The 21,485-nt window shown below is 35.0% G+C and overlaps 1 protein-coding gene across 5 annotated transcripts in view; it reads left to right on the forward strand.

The window, feature by feature from the left end:
• Nucleotides 1–21,485, forward strand: part of SMAP1 (small ArfGAP 1) — a 204,040-nt gene that overhangs the window by 65,384 nt on the left and 117,171 nt on the right. For all 5 annotated transcript variants that reach the window (XM_030315789.1, XM_030315790.1, XM_032593197.1 and 2 more), the window contains 2 exons: nucleotides 5,763–5,848; nucleotides 13,416–13,491. In XM_030315789.1, the coding sequence (XP_030171649.1) occupies nucleotides 5,763–5,848; nucleotides 13,416–13,491 (162 nt within the window). The remainder of the gene's footprint in view (nucleotides 1–5,762; nucleotides 5,849–13,415; nucleotides 13,492–21,485) is intronic.

Consider the following 21,485-nt stretch of genomic DNA (forward strand, 5'->3'; position numbering starts at 1 on the left):
ATGTCACTGAGTGTAATACCCTCCATTTCGATCCACCTTGTTGCAAATGGCAAGAGTTTATTCTTTCTCATTGCCAAGTGTGTGTGTGTATGTGTATACACACCACATCTTCTTTATTCATTCATCAGTTGATGGACATTTGGGCTCTTTCCATAATTTGGCTGTTGTTGATAGCGCTGCTATAAACATTGGGGTACATGTGCCCCTATGAATCAGCACCCTTGCTGATTTGGATAAATTCCTATTGGTGCTATTGCCGGGTCATAGGGTAGGTCTATTTTTAATTTTTTGAGGAACCTCCACACTGTATCTAGAGTGGCTGCACCAGTTTGCATTCCCACCAACAGTGCAAAAGGTTTCTCATTTCTCCACATCCTTGCCAGCATCTGTTGTTTCCTGAGTTGTTAATTTTAGCCACTCTGATGGTGTGAGGTGGTATCTCAATGTGGTTCTGATTTGTAAGAAATAGTGATTTTTTTTAAAAAAACGTTTTTACAGTAGTGTTACATAAAAATAAAATTTCCTAGTACATTTGTTTGCCTATTCCTTGACTCTGCTTATTGTCCTTATATCTGTTCCTGCTTGTTATATTTGTTAACTTTTTCAATTATTTTTATTTTTTATCAAAGTACGGTTGACATATAATGTTACATTAATTTCAGGGGTATAGCATAGTGATTTGACAGCTCTGTAAGTTATGCAGTGCTCACTGCAAACGGAGATACCATGTGTTACAAGTTTACTTTTTGTATGTTTTAGTTTACTAAATTATACAAATCCCATAAGTAAATGCCAATTTAAACTTTAAATTGACAACCTCAGTTTACTTCAGTCTCTGTAAAACATAAAAAAACTTAGAACTCTTTTGGAATATAGATTTTTATTGTTTTTAGTGCAAAAACTAGGATTGGGTGAAATGTTTTCTACTTAGAAAGTTTCAGAAATAGAAAATTTTATCTATGTTAGATTGTGAAGAAGTATGTTAGCCTGTAGATGTTTTTCAGCATTCCAGTTCAAACAGTAATTTTTGAAATTGGATCTCAGGTAACTTGTGAGTCTTTGGGTAGGTGGTGTTCTTTGTATTGGCTTATATGGAGAAACTGAAAACAAAGATTATAGATTGACAAAAACAAAATACTTTTAATAGTAGGTTTTGAGTTTTATTTATTTTAGGGGGGGAGGGACAGAGAGAGAGGGAAAGAGAATCGCAACCATGCTCTGCACTGTAAGTGCGGAGCCCGATGCGGGGTTTGAACTCATGAACTGTTAAGATCATGACCTGAGCTGAAATCAGGAGTTGGACACTTAACCAACTGAGCCACCCAGGAGCCCCTGAGATTCTTAAGTGGGATTTATTATACTATTTTCAGGTGAAACCTTCCTTTGCAATGATAATGGTAGTGATTTTGAATGAAGATTATTTAAGCAAAAAGTACAATATAAAATTCATCTTTCTAGAAACATACGGTGTATAAAATGAGGACATACTGAATTTCAAATGAATAGTAAATAACGTTAATTTTTAAATATATACTACCTAAATGGCGTTTATCATAACTGTGAAAAACACATTTAACTTACTCTTCAATATATATGTTTTTGAAAGTAATAATGCATATTGACTTTTTATTTAATATATTCTTATAATCATTTCTTTGTCAAGAATTTCAGTATATTTTCTGCCCCCCTGGATATTTGACTTTTTTAAAAATCAATTTTGAGGCAAAAAATAGTTTATTAAGTAAATACCTACTTAAAAATATTTTTAAGGCACCTGAGTGGCTCAGTTGTTAAGCATCTGACATCAGCTCAGGTCATGATCTCACAGTTCATGGGTTCGAGTCCCATGTGAGCATCAGGTGAGCAGAGCCCCGCTTCTGGTGAGCTTGAGCCCTGCTTTGGATAAAACGTGAGCCCCGGGTGAGCCTCACTTCTCTCTGTCTCTGTTTCTGTCTCTGTCCTCCCTTTCCCCTCTCTCTCTCTCCCCCCTTTCCTCCCTTTCCCTCTCCCTCTCTCTCTCTCTCTCTCTCTCCCTCCCTCTCCCTCTCCCTTCTCCCCCCCTTCTCTCCCTCTCCTTCTCTCCCTCTCTCTTTCCCTCCCTTCCTCCCTCCCTCCCTCTTTCTCTCTCCCTCTCTCTGCCCCTCGCTCACTTGCTCCCTCTCTCTCTCTCTCTCTCTCTCTCTCAAAAAACTTTTTTTAACCAAACTTGTAGAAAATTTGATTTAAATAATTAAGAGTCCTCTTCTTCCATTTTTCATGTTTGAAATGTGCGAAAGAGAGAGAAGGAATGACAGAATTACATGCTTTCTGTAAAGCCAAAGAATTTTCAAATTTGGTAAATTTAAAAATTTTTAATGGTCTATTTGGCATCCTTACAAGTATTCCTCCTTTTGGAGAAGTGAAAGTACGTTTGGAAGTTTAAGTTTTTCAGGATGGTGTATAGTATTAGATCTGGCTTGATTGGAAACTACATGGTAGAAGTTAAGGTAGCTAGTTCATTAACCATAACTTAATTCTCATTGTAGTTAAATAATAAAATATTATTATTATTATTTATTATTTTTTTTAAGAAGTGTATGCCCTTTATCATCCCTCCTTTCCCTTTTTTTGCAACCAGTCCACTCATTTCAGCTCTGGGATACTGAATCATAAATTGCCAAAGAATAAGCAACTGAAATTTTGCTTTCTACCAGTACATTTTGCTAAAGCTTTTTGGTTGAGAGAACCCAAAAGAAAAGCAGTAATATTTTAATAACAGGAATGATGTTTTAATAATGGAGGCAATACCTAAAGTATTTTTCTATCTTGTGGTGAAATTTCCTGGACACTTATTTCGATTAGCTGGTGCCTGGTGGTAAGGATTTTCAGCCTTGTAACTGATTCATTGTATTACTCAGTAGAGAAATCATATAACCTCTTTGTGCCTTAGTTTCTTTATCTGTAAAATGAAAACTGAGCTCTAAAGCAAAGAGCTTGGTGTTTGTAAGTCTTGCAGGATGTAGTCCCCAGTTCCATTGGATATAGCCTGAGATATCAAAACTACTACTGATGGCTGATGTTTCTATCAGGAGTTGAATACTCGTGGCGACTAATAATCTTGGGTCTGTTACTTAACATCTTGCCACTTCTGTTTCCTTTCCTGCCAAAGTAGGGTAATAATGTCTAAATCAGGGTTTTTTGAAATTTAAAATGGCGTATATATGTATATATATGCAATTTCTATAATATGTGTACAATTTATAATAATATATATAATTTATGTATAAAAATAAAGTATTGAGGCTAAAGCTCGTTATTGTAGTTCTTAGGGTATTTTCATTATTTTCTTCTGATTACTAGACACAGTTTGCTCTTTAGGACCAATAGAATAAATTTTCATAAGTCCTCTATATGGCCCTTAAATGTAGTGTTTTGAAACTGAAGACAGCTAGTTTGTACCATATTCCTATCAACTCCCCCAATGCCAGCTTTAACCATCTTTTCCCCCTTGCTTTAACCATCTCCAAATTGCTTAACCTTTTCATTTTCACTGATCCTTTTGTTGCTGACCTTCCTTTCTCACTACTCTGTTCTACTTTTTAGAAACCTAGAAACTATCTGAGCCACTAATATCTTCTTACAAAATGATCTTTCTCCATCTGTGATGTCATTGAATCCTTGTTTCTTCTAATCCCAACTAACATATACACTGCATGCACCTGTACCCTTTCACACTTTTGGCCGTGGTCTTCTATAGAAATGGCTCATTATTTCACATTACTTGTCCCTTTCAGATTTTTATACCTTGTTTTTTCTCACCTGCATCCCTAGAACAACATTAAATAATTTGGTGTAATATACATATATGCCTTATTCCTAATTACTTTTTATTTTGTCAAAATTTTAATAACCTATATTAAATAAAGAGAATATTTTATATAAAATGTGTACAATCATATTCATTGAAAGTAAGGTATTTCTATAAAAAGCATCTCTATTTTATGGACTAATAAGAAAAAAACTATAATTTACAAGACACCATCAGTTTTAAGATGTATTTCATTTCATTAATGTTGAAATATGAAGAAAAATGTAACTTAGGATCAATGAGATACAACATATATAGTAGATACTGTTTTTAATCTTACTAAATTTTTTGTTAGAATTTCCATGTGTTCTTGTTTGCTTGATGGAAACTTAAATTTTCTTACTTTCATAGTTTCTGTGAGTTACTTTTTGCTTTATTGCAGATATTGTGAAAAGTATGAGACAATTTTTCTTGCTTTAGTTCTTCCTAAATGTTTAATGCTTTTATGATTACATAACTTGGATCACCTTTACTTAATAAATTCCCACCATGACACAAAGATGAAACATCATTTGAATACTTGAGAGGGCAAACATTTTTTCTTTCAAGAAGAGAGAGCTATACGAAAAGTTTCTAAGCTTTTCTCCCCACACACAGTATTTACATGTTAGCCCTCCTCATATTCATGCTAGTATATGTCATGATGTAATAGAGCCTCTGACCTTGTACTGTCAGTTCACTTTACACAGTTTTCCCCCTTATATACCTTTGGTTTTATTTTGTGTTAGCTATATAAAAAAACCTCATTTCTTTTTCAGTTTTTCTATCCATTATATTTCCCAGCCCCCTATTAATTACTTCACTTTCTTATGATCTCTCTTATTATCTTGTTTACTCTGAGAGAGTATGTTGAGGTGGGTGGGATAGGTATCCAGAAATGAGTGTATATTAGTATTTTGCATACCTTACAACTCAGTTGGGATAAAAAAGTCACTGTATTTTTTTATTTGAAGGAAGATGGTTCTATGTCCACTTGAGGGCTACAACTCAAGGTCGATGTCTGGAAATCTGTTAGACCTCGGCTGTCTTCTTGGAGATGTGGAGTGTGTCTAGGAGATCAGAAGGAAAAAGAAGGGATTATACAAACTGATCTTTCTACCAATTAAAACATTTTAAGGAACCCAAGCTCTATGTAAATGATGTAAAATAGTAATAGAATAATATTTTGTTTGTAAATGTTTAGTTTCTAATGTAATAGAATGTCCAGGAAGTATTGTTTGGCTAATCCTTACTCACAGAGGATACTGAAACTTAGTTAAACTGGTTGAAGTGATTGTCAGATTATTTTATGCCTCCTGAGTAGTTCTTATTTTTGGGGCTTGCAGATTTTAGATTTTAGGGAGACTTTGGGCCATCACGTGCAGGTTTTTTGTAGGGAGGGGATCCATAGCTTTCAGCAGAATCTTAAAGAGGTTAACCCCAAGGAAATAAACCCTCTTTAGAGTTTTAGGTTAGCACTATTTCTTTTTTATCTACTCTCCATTGTGATTCTGATTGTAAATCATGAAAACTCAGGAGTATTTTGAAACTCAAAACAAAGAAAATTTGGTCTTGAGCTGTTACCGTTGGAAATGGTGTTGTTCAAGTGGTGTATTTAAAACAATAATAAAACTTCCCATGAACTACCAGGAAATTACTTTTAGGAAGATGGTATTATTTTCACAGAAAAAGACATTAGAAAACTATGGGTCCACATAAGTTGAGTAAATGTGAGGAATTAAACATATACTTTGAACTTTAGTAATTTCATAGTTGTGATTTAAATTATTTTCCTTAGAAAATATATCTTGCAAATAATAAATGTTACCTGGTATTTGTTTGTATATATGTGTGTAGGTATGTATATGTATGTGTATATGGGAATTACTTTTTTTATATGAGTAATGAAAATACTTGATTTTTCTTTTTATTTTAGTGCATGCAAGATATGGGAAATACTAAAGCAAGACTACTCTATGAAGCCAATCTTCCAGAGAATTTTCGAAGACCACAGACAGATCAGTATCCTTTAAACTTTATTTATTGTGGGTTTAAAAAAAAATTAACTCATTTTTATACTTCATATTTTAACTGTATTTAGAAAGTTGTGAACTTTACCATGATGTTATTTATTTATTTATTTATTTATTTATTTATTTATTTATTTATTTATTTAAAATATTTTGTTATGTATTTTGAAAGAGAGAAAGAGTGTGCACGCATGAGTTGGGGAGAGGGCAGAGAGGGAGAGAATCCCAAGCAGGCTCTGTACTGTCAGATCTTGGAGATCAGAGAGACCATGTAGAATAATACTAGTATAGCCTTGAAATGAGCAATGATGAAGTTATAAATTAGTGCATTAAGAATGGACAAGAAGGAATTGGGAAGATTGCAAAGAAATTGGGAAAGCAGGAGCAATTGGATTAGATTAAAACTGGCTCTGTTTCTGAAGAAGATACTGGGATGACCCCAGATATTAAAGCTTGCCTGAGGTTCTATGATGAAGTAAAACATATTTCCAGACAGAAAGTATTCAGTACCAGATGAAGGTTGAAGGGTCAGAAAGGAAAGGTGATAAGCCATGCTTCATGGCTTTGGACAGGTTGAGGTGTCTGTTGGACATATACATGGAGATCCCCATTTAGCTGGAAACATGGGTCTGGACCTCAGAAGAAAGCAGGAAATTCAGTGCAGATTATAGAGTAATTTAGCATGTAGGTAATACAAAAGTTTTGAGTGAAGTTGTGTTTACCCGGGGCAGTGGTCCTGTATTCTTTTTTGTGTGTTTTATTAAAAATCTTGGGAATGCTGTTTTCTTTCTCCTCTGAAAAATGGAGGCCTAGGGCAGAACCCTGGAATAGAGCATGGCAGAAGGAAATAGAGTAGAGCAAAGAAGTAATGTCCTGGGTTTTTACCAGTTGCTTGCTAGTTGTATTTATTTCTCTTCTCTTTGGTTCTCACCCCACAGGCTGAGTTGACGCTCAAATGGAAGAATTTTCTTTCTGTGGAAGTTTGTTTGTGTGTGTGTTGGGGTCAGTTTGGTTTGAGTTGTTTTTTTTGGACTTCTCTTGAAGATTACAGGGTAAATTCTTGAAGTTCTTGAAGTTTTTGGTAGTATCCTTTATTTGGTATCTTGTGGGTGAAAGTGGCTTCCAAGTTATTTAATATATCATCATGATTCTGTATTTTCAAAGAAGTCTTGAAGGTATTTCAGAAAGGACTGGATGTAGTTTTTTGGTATTCTCTTACATTGAACTGTTTTTTTTTTTTTTTTTTTTTTTTAAATTAATTTATTTTGAGAGTGAGAGAGAGGAGGGTAGGGGCAGAAAGAGAGGAGAGAGATGTGCAGAACCCAGTGTGGGGCTCATTCTCACGAACTGTGAGATCGTGACCTGAACCAAAATCAAGAGTTGGATGCCAGCTCCTGAGCCACCCAGGCACACCTCACATTGAAATGTTCTATCCACTGTTTCATATATGTTGGTAGCAATACTATTTCTTCTCAAATAATTACCATCAATTTTATGATGAACCTTATAGAAATAAAGGATTAATGAGGTAGTGAGTTATTAATTCTGTTATTATTTTTGCTGATATATTTTTAAATGTTTGGTACTTACCTAAAAATTTCAGGAGAGATAAGATTTTTACAGTGAATTGATTGGTGTTTGGTATCATTACATCCTCGACCTTTGACACACTGAAGATACAATATTGTGAACAGCAGCTGATGTAGCTTTACTGCTTAAAATAGGTTAGCGGTGTGCTAGGCACTAGCTTGGCATTTTATGTACATTATCTTTTTTTTAATTCTCAAAATAACTCAGTGAACTAGAGCATAGTATTTTCCCTTTTGAGGGCGTGGAAAGGTAGGATGTTCAAAGAGTTATTAAGAAATTTCTCAAAGCTTCCAGACTTTTCCTCTTGTAGATGGGCACTTGAATATTTTTAAATGATGATAGTCTGAGTAAAATCAGTTTTGCCACTTTTGAGTCTTGATGGCTTTCAACAATAGATAGGCTTATGGTTTGGGACTCTTTGCAGCTAGATCATAAGATTTAGATATAGATTTTAGCTTCTAAGTAGCTGGTGTGATTCATTTCGGGCTTTTGGATTATGTATATTTTTGCTAACGTGTGCTCAAGCATGCTTATATGATTTTTCAAACTAAATTTACTTCTTCTAAAGCATTTAAAAATTATGGTCATATTTATATGAGGTGTTGACTTACTGTTCACAAAAAGATAATCTAATGGTTGTCAGAAACTACTTAAAGAGGGATTTTGTCGAAACAGATTTGATGACACAAAGATGACCACTGCGAGTTTAAGATGACATGCCCTGGGCCATGAGACCAGTCCCTATATCCAATATAATACTGTGGCCTTAAAATTGTTTTTACCTTAAATATTATAGCAACATCACTTTATTCCCTTTTTTAAATTATGAAACATTGTGATTTTATTAGGGAAACTAGTAACAAAACTAGTCCCTGTTCTTTATTTCACGAATCATTCTAAATTTCATTGTTCTTAGAAAAGCCTAAAATTGCTGCATTTTTATTGATTTAAACATTGTTGCCTTACCCCTAGAGGCAAATGGAACCAAACTGAGTAAAACTCACATAACATGGGCCTTACTGAATTCTTAACAAGATTTGTCACTTTTTAAAAGCTTTACAATTTACAAAGTTATGCAAAAGCTGCTGTGAAAGTACAATTTCTCATGTGGGATGTGGTTAATTATAGGCTGCATGTACCAGTGCATGACAAATGATAAAGCTTTACATTAAGCTTTTCATTATTAGGATATTTCATCTTATCTAAAAACTTTAATTACTTCAGTTCCATGAGGTCTATTGTGCACCAAAGCTAATCAGCAGTTCTTCTCCTTTGAGCATTTCAAGATTTTACTGCTGTCAGTGGGAATGTGTCTGGAATTGGAAGATTTTGTTCTTTGGAGTAAATATTAATTTAATTGTCTTTTAAAATGGTATCTTTAAGAAAAGGAAAGCAATATCCAATTACAAATAAATACATGTTAAAATACAAAGTAATGTTAAACTTCTATGGGGCTTGTATAGTATCATTTGTTAGTTTCGAGGACAGGAACAATTAAGGGTGCTGTACTGAATGTTTTGTAACTATAGGCATGGGGAAGACTCTGGGGTATTTGTTTTTGTTTGTTTATTAAATCCGAAATCAACCACTTAAACTTAAATTGTTAATATATTCCTTTCCCTGATTTCCTGAAAATATTGTTGTTCTATTTCTATTTTTTTTGGTTATATTATTGATCTGTCAGTATAACTAAATCCTTATGTCTCAAATGACACGTAGAGAATAGAAAATGAAGATGAGTATTGATTGTTCTCCAAATTCATTTGTCCTTTTATTGTTTCTCAGTTCATCTATTTAAACTTGATGACGTGCAAATCATCTTAGCCCTGAACGTGGTAGTAGTTGTTCATTTCTTCCCTCAACTGTGATAATAAGAGCTAAAAATTAAATAGCACTCACTATGTGCCATACACTGTGCTTAGTTCTCTATACACACTAGCTTGTTTAATTCTTATAATAATCCTGTGAGATGAGACTTTAGTGTTATCTCCAGTTTAAAGGTGAGGAAACTGAGATACAAAGTTATATAACAACAAAACCTAACTTCATTTATTGAATTCTGTCTTTTAGGTACTGCAAAATGCTTTATATATATTATTCCCATAACTCTCAACAACTTTGTGAGTTGAGTATTATTATGTTTTTTTTTTTTTTTTATTTTATTATACCTGGGTATGGGTTCAGCAGATTAGCTGACTTCAAGGTAACAATAACAAGTGCCTACTGGTACCAGAAATGAGGGTGTATGTTGGAGACCATCTTCTTTGAGCCTTAGTACTAGAGTCCACATATAAGGCAAAACTATTGTCAAAATGTCCACTGAAAATTCCTTAAGATGTCTGTAATGATAATTTGTAGACACAGAGACTCTATAACTCCAACTTGTTTTGCCCTCGTGGGCAAAATTGGGATACAATTCAGGAATCAGTAACTGCAGGCTTATGAGCCAACTCCTCTTTCTGTAAGTAAAGTTTTATTCTCATGCCCATTAATCTATGTATTTTCAAGGCTGCTTTGGAGCTACAAAGGCAGAGTTGAATAATTGGAGCATAGACCAACTATCCTTCAAAGCCTAAAATATTTACTGTCTGGCCCTCTAAGAAAAATTTTGCTGATCCTGGGAATAAATCATTGTTTCTTTAGGTGAATTAACAATGAAGAATTGGCATACATTTGGGACCTTGTACAAATATACATAAAGACCCTATGATATGTTCTTGCTTTAAGAGGTACATAGGAATGGATAGCAACTGAGGACATAAAAATCATGTTCCTTAAATCATGGTCCTTTCTCAGATGACTCCCAAGGAAGTTAAAAAATGCACTTTGTGGTGGGCTTTGATTGGTTTTTGAAAAGTAATATTTAAGGGGTGCCTGGGTGGCTCATTTGGTTGAGTATCCAACTTCAGCTCAGGTCATGATCTCGTGGTTTATGGGTTCGAGCCCTGCGTTGGGCTCTGTGCTGACAGCTCAGAGCTTGGAACCTGCTTCACATTCCATGTCTCCATCTCTCTGCCCCTCCCCTGCTCATACTCTGTCTCTCTCTCTCTCAAAAATAAATAAATGTTAAAAAAAAGTAATATTTAATAATAGGAAGACCCAAGTGAGTTCTTCTGCTCTAGTGATTATTTTAACTTAATTAATTTAATCTTAATATCCTTGGAAAACAACTCAACTTTCATCTCAGAATTTTAGGAATTGCTTACTTTTTAGATAATTTGTGAGAAGGTTTCTTATAAGCAGAACCAGATTCACCTAAATTTGCATTATTTATATAAAATATATTAAATATAAATTAAGATTTCACTGATATCTGTTATTTCTGCAAATTTACAGCAACATGTATTTTCACTAGATGTTTGTATTGTTTTTCACTCCAAAAAATTGTAAACTTAAAATATTTGTCTTTTTCAAATTTAGTATTTATAAAACCATCATAGTTTTCAGTATTTTAGTTTTACTGTTGGTTTAAACTATTTTATAAGCTCTGTTTCTAACCTTAATGAGTTTTCTCTCTAATGGTAATTTTTAAAATCATAAACAGTGATCTTTGTCACTGACATTTCATAGATAAGAGTACTAAATCTTTTCAAGCTTTAAGGTGTAGTATACTCTAAACAATATCTAAAATGAGTGTTGTTTCTGTCTTTAAGAAGGAAAAATATTAGTATTATCCTCCTCTCTGATATTTAAATATAAACATTTTAATATAAGAATTTAGATTTCTAAAAATTTTCTGTAGTTAAAAGAGTAGCTGGATATATATACTGTATTGTATGCTATATAATACATATTTAACTGTAAATATAATTGCTGCTAAAATATTTATACAAATTTATAAATATATATATGAATAATAAATATATTCCATATCATCTGAAATGAAAATGACCTCAGTCTAAGTGAAGTCTATTTTCTCTTTTTGTGGAGGTAAGTAGTTGTCACTAACAGTGAAAATTGCTCAGTATATCCACATTCATACACCTAATACAAAAGGCCAGATTTTTGATTGTTTCATTTTTTCCTGTTAGATAAACAGAAAAATGTAATATTGAACTTGTATTTACAGTCATGAGCTAACTTAACATTTAGCTGATTTACATGTGAAATAGTTGGAGTAAAATAACATTGCATTTTATGAAAATCTTGGCATATTGGCTGCTAAAATTTTCACATAGCTAAATAAGCAGCCCGATCACATCTTTTACTTAAAAGGGTCTCCCAGGCTACTTTGAAAATACCATCAGGGCACCTGGGTGACTCAGTCGGCTGCGTGTCCTCGGCTCAGGTCATGATCTCGCAGTTCGTGAGTTCGAGCCCCGCATCGGGCTCTGTGCTCTCAGCTCAGAGCCTGGAGCCTGTTTTGGATTCTGTGTCTCCCTCTCTCTCTGCCGCTCCCCTGCTCACACTCTGTCTTTCCCTCTCTCTCAAAAATAAGTAAACATAAAAAAAGTTTAAAAGAAAATACCATCCAAATTTGACAGTCTCTAGATTTTAAAAGTATTTATTAGCATTAGCACAAACTAACTGAATGGTTCACAGATGAACTGGTGATGATCAGGAACATTCTGAAAGGTAAATGCCAGATATTCCTGGTTTTGAATCACAGCTCTCTCTTGTACTATAAGAATCCCAGAGAACTTTTTAAACTTTCTATGCCACACTTGTAGTTGTGGAATGGCACCTACCTTACAGGTTGCGAAGAGAAGCGGAGATAAAGATCACATAAAGTGCCCTTCACAAACTGTCTTTAAAAATGGCTTTCAGTCATTCAGTTTACTTAATAAATTAAATGTTTAGATCTCCTGTCTTGCCTTCTCTTGCCCTCTTTGAGTGCTTTCATAAGGCCTCAACTTTTTAATATCCACTGTATATTGGTCTGTCATCTATGATCTGTTGCCTCAACTGTCAATTTAAAAGGCGTTTATTAACTTCAAATAAGGAGTTATTGACTGAAAATGTATTGTTTTACTGCTTCAGGTAACTTATCTTTTGAATAGAAGGATGTCTTACTGGGGATCTACAGAGAGATTGTATTTCAGTGTAATTCATTTCCTTTGTAATTCTGTGTATTTTATTTTATACAATTAAAAGCACCGTCCCAGAAAGAGTTCGCAGGCTTTGCCTGACGACCATAGGGGTTCGTGGTACTAAAAAGGTTATGAATCTCTGTCTGATGGAAGAATTCCCATTTTAGTGAAATTCAGTAAAGCAGTGATTGAGAGGTAAGAGAAGTCATCACTATCAGATAACTCAAAACTCTCAAATCCCACTAGAAGTGGATCACTCTGTCTATGTATAAGGCTAGTCCAGCCAACTTCAGAAAATTAAATAGTACTAACTTTGGTTGTAGTTTCTTGACTTCCCCATTCCTCAGCTTTGAAAGAAAAAAAATGGCCCCCATTCTTCTGATATACAGGGAATCCTCTATAATGCAACTAGGAGAAGCCTGTGGGAAAGAACAGAAGTATTGAAATCACAGTTGTTTAGTTTTTCCCAGTTGCTAATTATTCATCTGTGATGCAGAAATAATGTACACATGACTGGCTTATGGAAGGATTAAAGGAAACAAAGTAGGGACAGTACATAGCACACAGTGTCTGGTATGTTGTGGGCACCACATGGCTATTAGTTTCCTTATACTGAGAGTTTAAAATGAACTTTAATTGAGTTTGGTTGAAGGTGGAGGTTTGGGGAGTGTGGTGGTATTGAGAAATGTAGTTACTTTTTTCCCTAGAATTGGGTTGGGTGGTTTTGTTGAATGGAGAAAACTTCCTGAAAGGGATAGACTTTGGTTGGCAGAAAGAAAAGTAGGTTACAGAGTTTAGTTGCAGAAATAGTGTGAGAGGAAGGCATGGACTGGGGAGGAGGAAAATTGAATTTAGTGTGTAGGCTTTGTGGAAAGGAATGAATAAGGGGATTGTACGTGCCACTGAACTCATGCTTTTCCTTAAGTTATCTGTTTTCAGAGCAGTGGAATTTTTCATCAGAGATAAATATGAAAAGAAGAAATACTACGATAAAAATGCAATAGCTATTACAAATGTAAGTAAAATCTTCATCTCTATTACCAATTGATGTTTGTTGAATGGATCTCAAACTTTTTAACATACAGTGCAGCTTAATTTTTTTTTATTGTAAAAATATACTTACAGACTTTTAAAAATTTGAATATTGGAATTTTTTGTCACATGTTTATGAACTCTCACAAAGCAGAACTCTTGATTCAGAAAAGAACACATTCTAAGTGAAAGTCTAGTAACTGTTAAATGTCATTTATTAAGTTAATTTCTGAAATTTTTAAAAAGATAAGATCACTAACTGAAAAAGAGGGGAGAGAAAATTATTTCACTCAATTCTGGAAATAAATGAAAAAGAAACAAGGCACTTTATCCTCCCTTTACGCCTTTAGTGGATGTGTCCAGACATATGTATATTAAGACATGGCATTTTAATTGATTACTATCAAGTATTTTGATACCTAATAGTTGAGACCTTACTGTAATGATCAAAGTATTGTATCATTGTTTCTTTTTAGTTTTTTTCTGATTAATTTTTCTCATTCCAGTTAATTACAGTTTAAGGCTAATTGTCTTTATTGTTATAGACATTTTTTGGCCTTTAATTCCTAGATTAATAAGCAAGCTATAAAAGATTAATCTTGTGGTTAAGTCATCTATGTATCAAACAATTTGGAGACAATAATTTCATTTTGTATACAAACTGGGTTTTTCTTTTCAGTCCATACAGAGAAGCAATATACTAAAAAATTAATCAAATTCTAACAAAATAAGGATATTTTGATCATGAAAAAGTCTTGTTAAAAATGTTTAAAATATCATTAATGTGTATTTTGAAACAAAGACACCCTTGTGTAAGAGTTTGGGCTGCATTGAATACAGGAGAGGAAGTCTTTTGAAAGAATGGTAAAAAATTGACAGTATTGAGAATGATATTTATAATGTCCATAAAACAGTCTAATTGTAGCACTATGGGGGAAGGAAAATGGGCTAAGTTTAAAACATAAGTAATATATGTTCATATGAAATTTTAAGAAATCATTTTAGTTTATTTTATAAAACATGGCTTTACATTAAATACCCTTTTAAAAAAACTAAACATTTTTGTTCTTTTTTATTATATCTATATTGATAGTATTTTTTTTATCTTGACAACAGTTTGGGAAAGAGTTTTATGTAGTAGTGTATAGGAAAACAGTTTTATCTTTGGATGATAGCTGTTGCTGTGGAATTCTGCCCCCCCCCCCCCCGCCCCCCAGTGTGATAATGGTATTATGTTCAGTTAAGAGGATTTCTTCATTCATTAACAGATATGTACTGGGATAAAATATTTAGGAATTGAGTGCCAGGATATCTATAATTCTTTTTTTTTTAATATATACTTTTGAATGTTTATTTTTGAAAGAGACATCGTGAACGGGGAGGGGCAGAAAGAGAGAGAGGGGGAGACATAGAATCTGAAACAGGCTCCAGGCTCTGAGCTGTCAGCACAGAGCCTGACGTGGGGCTCGAATTCTGAACAGCAAGATCATAACCTGAGTCGAAGTTTGATGCTTAACCGAATGAGCCACCCAGGTGCCCCTCTGTAATTCTTTTTTAAAAGTTTGTTAAAATTTCCTGCACCTGAGAACACTACTGTATTAAAAAGGGGTCATACACAGTCCAAAGCTTGGCACTTCAGGTGTATGTGCTCTTCTGTTGTGCTCTTCTGTTGTGTTTTGGCTGCTCTTTCCCACTGGTCAGTCCTCTGCAGAACTCCTTGCCTGCAGTGAGGGAGTGTTTGGACATTTAACTAAGTGTGCTTTGATTTGTTTGTTGAAGTAACCCTGGATAAAAAAAGGAGTGGGGAAGCCTGATCCCAAAAAAAGAAAAAAGGAAAAGGGAACAACAAAAAAACCCAAATACATAGAGAATCAAAAAACTAAGTCTGATTCCAAGTAAAGAGAAAGAAAAAATAGAAAAAAAAAAAAGCAGAAGAGAAAAAATAAAAGAATGCAAAAGCCTGATTCCAAAAGAGAGAGAGAGAGAGAGAGAGAGAAGGAAATGAAACAAAGTAAACAAATGAGGAACTATGAGCCTGATTTCAAACAAAAGGAGGAGGAAAACAACAACAAAAAGAGTTGTCTGTGGGTGCTTGAAGTTGCTGGCTGTGCTGGACTGGAGAAGAGGCCGGTTGCATTGGCTACGAGTCATCTCGCCCTAATAAATAAGCAGTTGCCAGGCACAGAGGGCGGGGTTTGGTGTAAGTGGGTCCTGCCTCCACTGGGGGCTGCTGTGTTGTTTTCTGAAGTCCCACTGTGTTGGTGTTGAGGGGAAAGTGGTGCCACCCCAATGTCTCATGCTGAGACCAGGGGTTTCAACCCCCACTGTTCAGGCAGCCTTCACAGAATAGAGAGGGAAGTCAGCTTGCCCTGTGTCAAAACTCTTGTGCGGTTTTTTTCTTTGGCATGCGGCTGGGATTCAAATCCCAAAGTATTAAAGGACCCCCAGCATGGTGTGGATCTGTTCCCCTCTTCTGGAATAGAGTCTCTCTGCCCTGTTGATGAAAGGCCTTTGGCTGGCACCTACAGGGTCTTTTGTCTCGGGGAGGTAATAAACTCTCGTCCATAAGTAGTCCAGGAAGGGGACTATTCTCTCCCAGTGCATCCCGGAGATCGGAAATCACTACACTATGCTATTCACTCTGGGGCCAGCTCCCTCCTCCCCAGGAAGACAAACCACAGCTTCTCTCCAGAGAAAGTCATGGACTTGCAAAACATCAGAGTTTCAGCTCCAAAGGCTATTTGCAAAAAAGAACTTGGATCCTATTTCTCGCTCTCCATCCAGTCCATGGTCCAGAGAGGTTTTCCTCTTCTGCTAACTCGCCACACTATCTCCTATCTCAACCCCTGTCTCTTTCTCTCCCTTTTGTCTCTTCATAGAAAGTGTTCTCTCCCCTCTGTGGCACTGCTGTCTTTCTCTCCCCCAATTCACATCTACACACCTTATACCTGCCAAGTTGTCTCCTCAAACTGTGGAGACCCTTCTGCCACTCTGCAGACCAATTTCCTGGATGTTCCAAGTAATTTGACCTCAATACAGCTGTGTTTGAGGGACAAGTAAAGCCCAGGATCCTCCTACTTCTCCACCATCTTAACTTCTCTCTCTCTTAACTCATTTTTTAAATGGTTCATTGAAACCTGGCAGCTGAGTGTATGTGTGCCTTTCTGTGGAGAGAGAGAACAAGCATAACTAATGTTAACATTTGATAAATATTGGCAAAGTTTATAGAGATATTCATTCCCTATTTTTTATATTTTTTGTAGGCTTCAGAATGAAAAATTTAAGGTGAAGGGTTGTGTATTCTTGAGTTTATATTATTCATGTAGTGAAAATTTAGAAAAGTTTACAAAATTTACATTCAACCCAAGGGTTGAATCTATTCATTTATATGCAAAATGATAATTTTTTAAAAGTTTATATTCTAGTAAGTTTAAAATATTCCTGTTTCACAGTAATCAATCTGTAAGTAACTAATCTTATATGTCACTAAGAATTACATTACATATTTATATCCATTGTCTTTAGGTAATGGATTAAACATTCATTCAAATAGTTTCTTATCACTTGTGGTCACAGTCTCCTAGTATACTAAACCAAAAGAGCATGTACCTTTGCTTTTAGAGAGAGTTAATTTCATAGTGAGGATGAGATTAGGTTAAAAAAACACAAGACAAAGTATAAGTATCTTATATCTAAGGTACTTGAGCATTAGTGCATTTAAGGAATATCTAAGGAAGGACAGTTTGAATACTAACTGTGCTAGTTATACTCTTATAAAGAGATGTCATGAGTGACTATGAAGCTTGATATGACTGTTACCCTGATATTAAGTGGCTCCAAATTGCTTTACCTTTACAGCTTTTGTGTCTGATTTTTATAGTTTTTTGGTCTTCTCTTGTTTTAGCTGGTATTTTTTAGTGTTGCTGTTATTATTTTCTTATTTTAAACAAGAGTAAGGGCCTGAAGATTGATGCTGGTTTTCTGTGTAAGGCAGTCATTTAATTTCTTAACCCTTTTTAAAAAAAAAAAAAAATTTTTTTTTAATTTAAAAAAATATTTTTTAAATATTCATTTTTTGAGATAGAGCAAGCTGGGGAGGGGCAGAGAGAGAAGGAGAGAGAAATCCCAAGGAGGCTCCTCCCTGCTAGTGCATAGCCAGATGTGGGGCTTGAACTCAGACTGTGAGATCATAACCTGAGCTGAAACAAAGAGTCGGATGTTTAACCCACTTAAGCCACCCAAGCACACCATTTCTTAACTCTTAAAAAAATAAACTGATACATTTCTTGCCCTTCTGAAACATAAATATTTTAGAGCATTGTGGCAAAATACAGTACAATAAACTATAGGAAAACAGTGCCAAAGGGTTTTGTCATTTTTCTATGATACTGCCCCCTCTGCCTGCCAGGCTATTTAATGAGTCTGTGAACTAAGCCCCATAGGAATCCATCATGTAGAGTATGAGAAGCTAAGATGGTACTTCCTTCATACCCAGAGATTTATTTGTAGTCGTAAAAACTGGCTTCAGCTAGCTGTTAATAAATATGGCATCTGGTCATATATACATGGTGCTTCTGAGAAAGCAGGAAGGGATATATGTGCTGCTTTGTGGAGGGAGCTTATGGTATAGGGTATATGGTTTGAGTGCTGTGTGGTACCTTAAGTGTGAATTAAGGAAGGAAGGTTAAAGGGAAAATGCAAAGTTTAGATAAGACAAAAACAAAGGAAAATATGTCCAAAGTAGAAATTTTTTGGTACTACAGTCAGTATTGTTTTGTAGCCTTAAAGAGAAAAAAATATATTTTATTTTACTTTATTTTATTTTGTACCTTTTTTTATTTAAAAAAATTTTTTAATGTTTATTTTTGAGAGAGACAGACCGTGAGCAGGGGCGGAGCAGAGAGAGAGGGAGATGCAGAATTCGAAGCAGGCTCCAGGCTCTGAGCTGTCCCTACAGAGCCTGACACGGGACTCGAACTCACGAACTGTGAGATCATGACCTGAGCTGAAGTCATATGCTTAACTGACTGAGCCACCCAGGTGCCCTATTTTTAAAGTAACTGCATGGTGCTGGGCACCAGTGTGGGTGGGCATAGCATAGCAACCCTCACTCATATCGACCCTCAGTACTTCCCTTCCTCACTCCTGAGATCTGTGCTAGCCTCTCATTTTGAAACTAGTTATAGAATTCAGAGATTGGCTATTGAAGTTCCCTTGGATTGTTTCTTCCTTTATTTGTTCATTTCATCATTCAACAAACAAGCATTGAATGTATACTATCTGCAAGGCACTGAGATTGAAATGACAATCTTTGTATAATGCTAGCTTACTCTCAAATATTATCCATATGTAATGTACCCGTACAATGAGCTATATTCTAAAACACAAAGTAGTATCTGTTATAATAGAAGAATAAAAGTGCTATGGGAACACAAAACTTAGGTAGCATTAGTTAATTTTCACTGGGAGAATTTTTAAAGGAGGTATGTTTGAAATTATCCTGCACAGAAAAGTAGGATTTCAGCAAAGAGAAAATGGGCTGAGTGTTAATGCAGAAAGGACATCTCAGGTTGAAGGGACATTTTATCTCATCTGTGCCAAAGTAAGATAAGGAGGAAAGTGAGTTCAGGTATATTATTTGGTATTTGGGTCTGGTGAGTAGTCCATGGAACTGTCTTGTCTAGTGAGTGTAAAAGGGGAATATACAGCATGGGTAGATGACGAGAAAATAAATGTATGAGGAAATAACTCTTGAAAGGCAAATAGTGATTGTATGGAAGATTTGAGTGCCAGACTTCTGTTTTTGAATAAGACATGGTTATTGTATTAATTTTCTCTTGTTACTTAACAGATTTCTGGAAATTTAGTGACTTCAAACAGTACAGATTTGTTTTCATACAGTTTTCTTTTGGCTTAGAGTCTGGGCATGGGTTAGCTCAATTCTCAGCTCAGGATGTCACCAAGCTGAAATTAAAGAGTTGGCCAGGGTTGTGGTCTTGTTTGAGGCTCATTGTCTTCCAAGCCCACGATTGTTGTCAGAATTCATTTCTTTGTGGTTGTATGACCTATGTTCTTGCTGTCAGATGGGGACGACTCTCTGTTCCTGGGGGCCATCCTCTGATTCTTAACAGTTAACCCCATATTATGCATAGCAGCTTATTTCTTCAAGACCATTGAAGAATTTCTCTCACACTTCAATTCTCCTATTTTAGGAAGGGCCCTGCCCCCTTTTAGTGGCTCACCTGATCAGGCTAGGCACACCCAGAATAGTCTCCCCTTTGATTAATCCATCATTAACTATTGGGATCTTAATTACCTCTGCAAATTTCTAACCTTTGTTATGTAACATTCTAGTTAAAAGAGTCCATCATAATCACAGTCCTGCCCATACTTAAGGGAAGGGCATTATATAAGGTATGTATACCAGGGGGTAGGAGTTGGGGTGGCCATCCTAGAATTCTTACCACAGTGGTACACAATGAATCTGACCTCCATGCTTGTTACTTAATTGATTGAGTGATAGGAGAATTTGAAAAACTTTGTGTAAAGAAATCTGTTCTTTCTTCCTCTCCCCTTCTCCTCCCTAACCAGTAGTGAATCACAACTGGAAGCACAGTGATTGAGTTGCTAGAAGATCTAGCAGGTCTTGAGTAGATGGGGCTGAACTCTGCCATATTAATTGCTCTTTTTCATCAGCTTTTCTCTCTCCCTCCTGCCTTCTCCCTCACTCTCTTCCCCTCCCTTTTCCACCCTCCCTCTCACTCCCCCACATATATTTTTATATTCACATTATTTATTTGCCATCATAATGATCACAGACAAAAAGAAAGTCTAGTAGAGCAGTAAAATGTGTAGATAACTGTAGCTATTTAATACTGACTGCTTGACTTCCTTGGTTTTGTCTTGGAGAATAGTTAATAATCTTTGGGAGTTGGTGACTTTAAGATGAGCACTTGCTTGTCGTTTCAGTTTATCTTACATATTGCTCACCTCCTTTACCACTTCTTATCTCTCAGAAGCAATCTCTTGAACTCAATTTGAATTTGAATTTGTAGCACACAAAGATTTTAATTCTCCTGTCTGAATTTCACATGAAGTTACTTTTGTAATCAATTGCCATATAACTGAATATTATATAAGAGTTTAAAAACAAAAGTTCACTTGTTTTGTTATGTATGTGTATGTATATAAAGACTAATAGTTAATACAACAGAAGTAAAATTAAATTCATTATTTCAACTTAGAAATTATTATAGAAGTAATGTTTCTCTATTACTATAAAAGTGAGTTAGCACTAGTAATTTTTTAAGCTCTGTTTGTAATTGATGATTATATAGTTATTTAAGATACATGAGTAATTTCAAGGCTGTGAGTTGCAATGAGTTTTAGATGTTTTCTATTAGGGATGAGAAACTTAGGTGAATAATTAGGTAGTGAATTAGTATTAGTATAAAATAGCAGTTTCAAGTTGGCTTTCTTTGTTAATTCTTTTCATTATAATTTTAGTTTCCTCATCTGTGGAATAGAAACGATCATGGTCTCTGTATTTCATAGTACTGTAAGAGTTAAATAAGATAAGGCATGCTGCATTTTTAAAAGGATACCTGGCACACATATTTAGGATGCTTAATAAATATAACCTATTGTAATGATTATATTGGAGGAAGGTGATAGGAGGTTGGAAGTGACAAATGACTTGAAGCAGGTAGATAATTAAGAAATTTGAATGCTAAAACTTAGCTATAAGACTTTAGATCACTGGCACAATTTTGACTTAGAGTTCTTTGATTAATCCCTCCATGCTTTAGTCCGCCCTTTAATTATGGTCTGCCAGTGACTTGATGTGGCAATTAAAGGACTTGTATTTTGAAAGTTTTCCAAAATCGGCATTTCAAGTTAGTGTATTTCAAGTTAGTATATTAAAATTTTCAAGTTAGTATATTATGCAAAGATTTTCAAGTTAGTATATTAAAATTT

This window comes from Lynx canadensis, chromosome B2 (genome assembly GCF_007474595.2).
Source record: "Lynx canadensis isolate LIC74 chromosome B2, mLynCan4.pri.v2, whole genome shotgun sequence".
Taxonomy (NCBI): Eukaryota; Metazoa; Chordata; class Mammalia; order Carnivora; family Felidae; genus Lynx; species Lynx canadensis.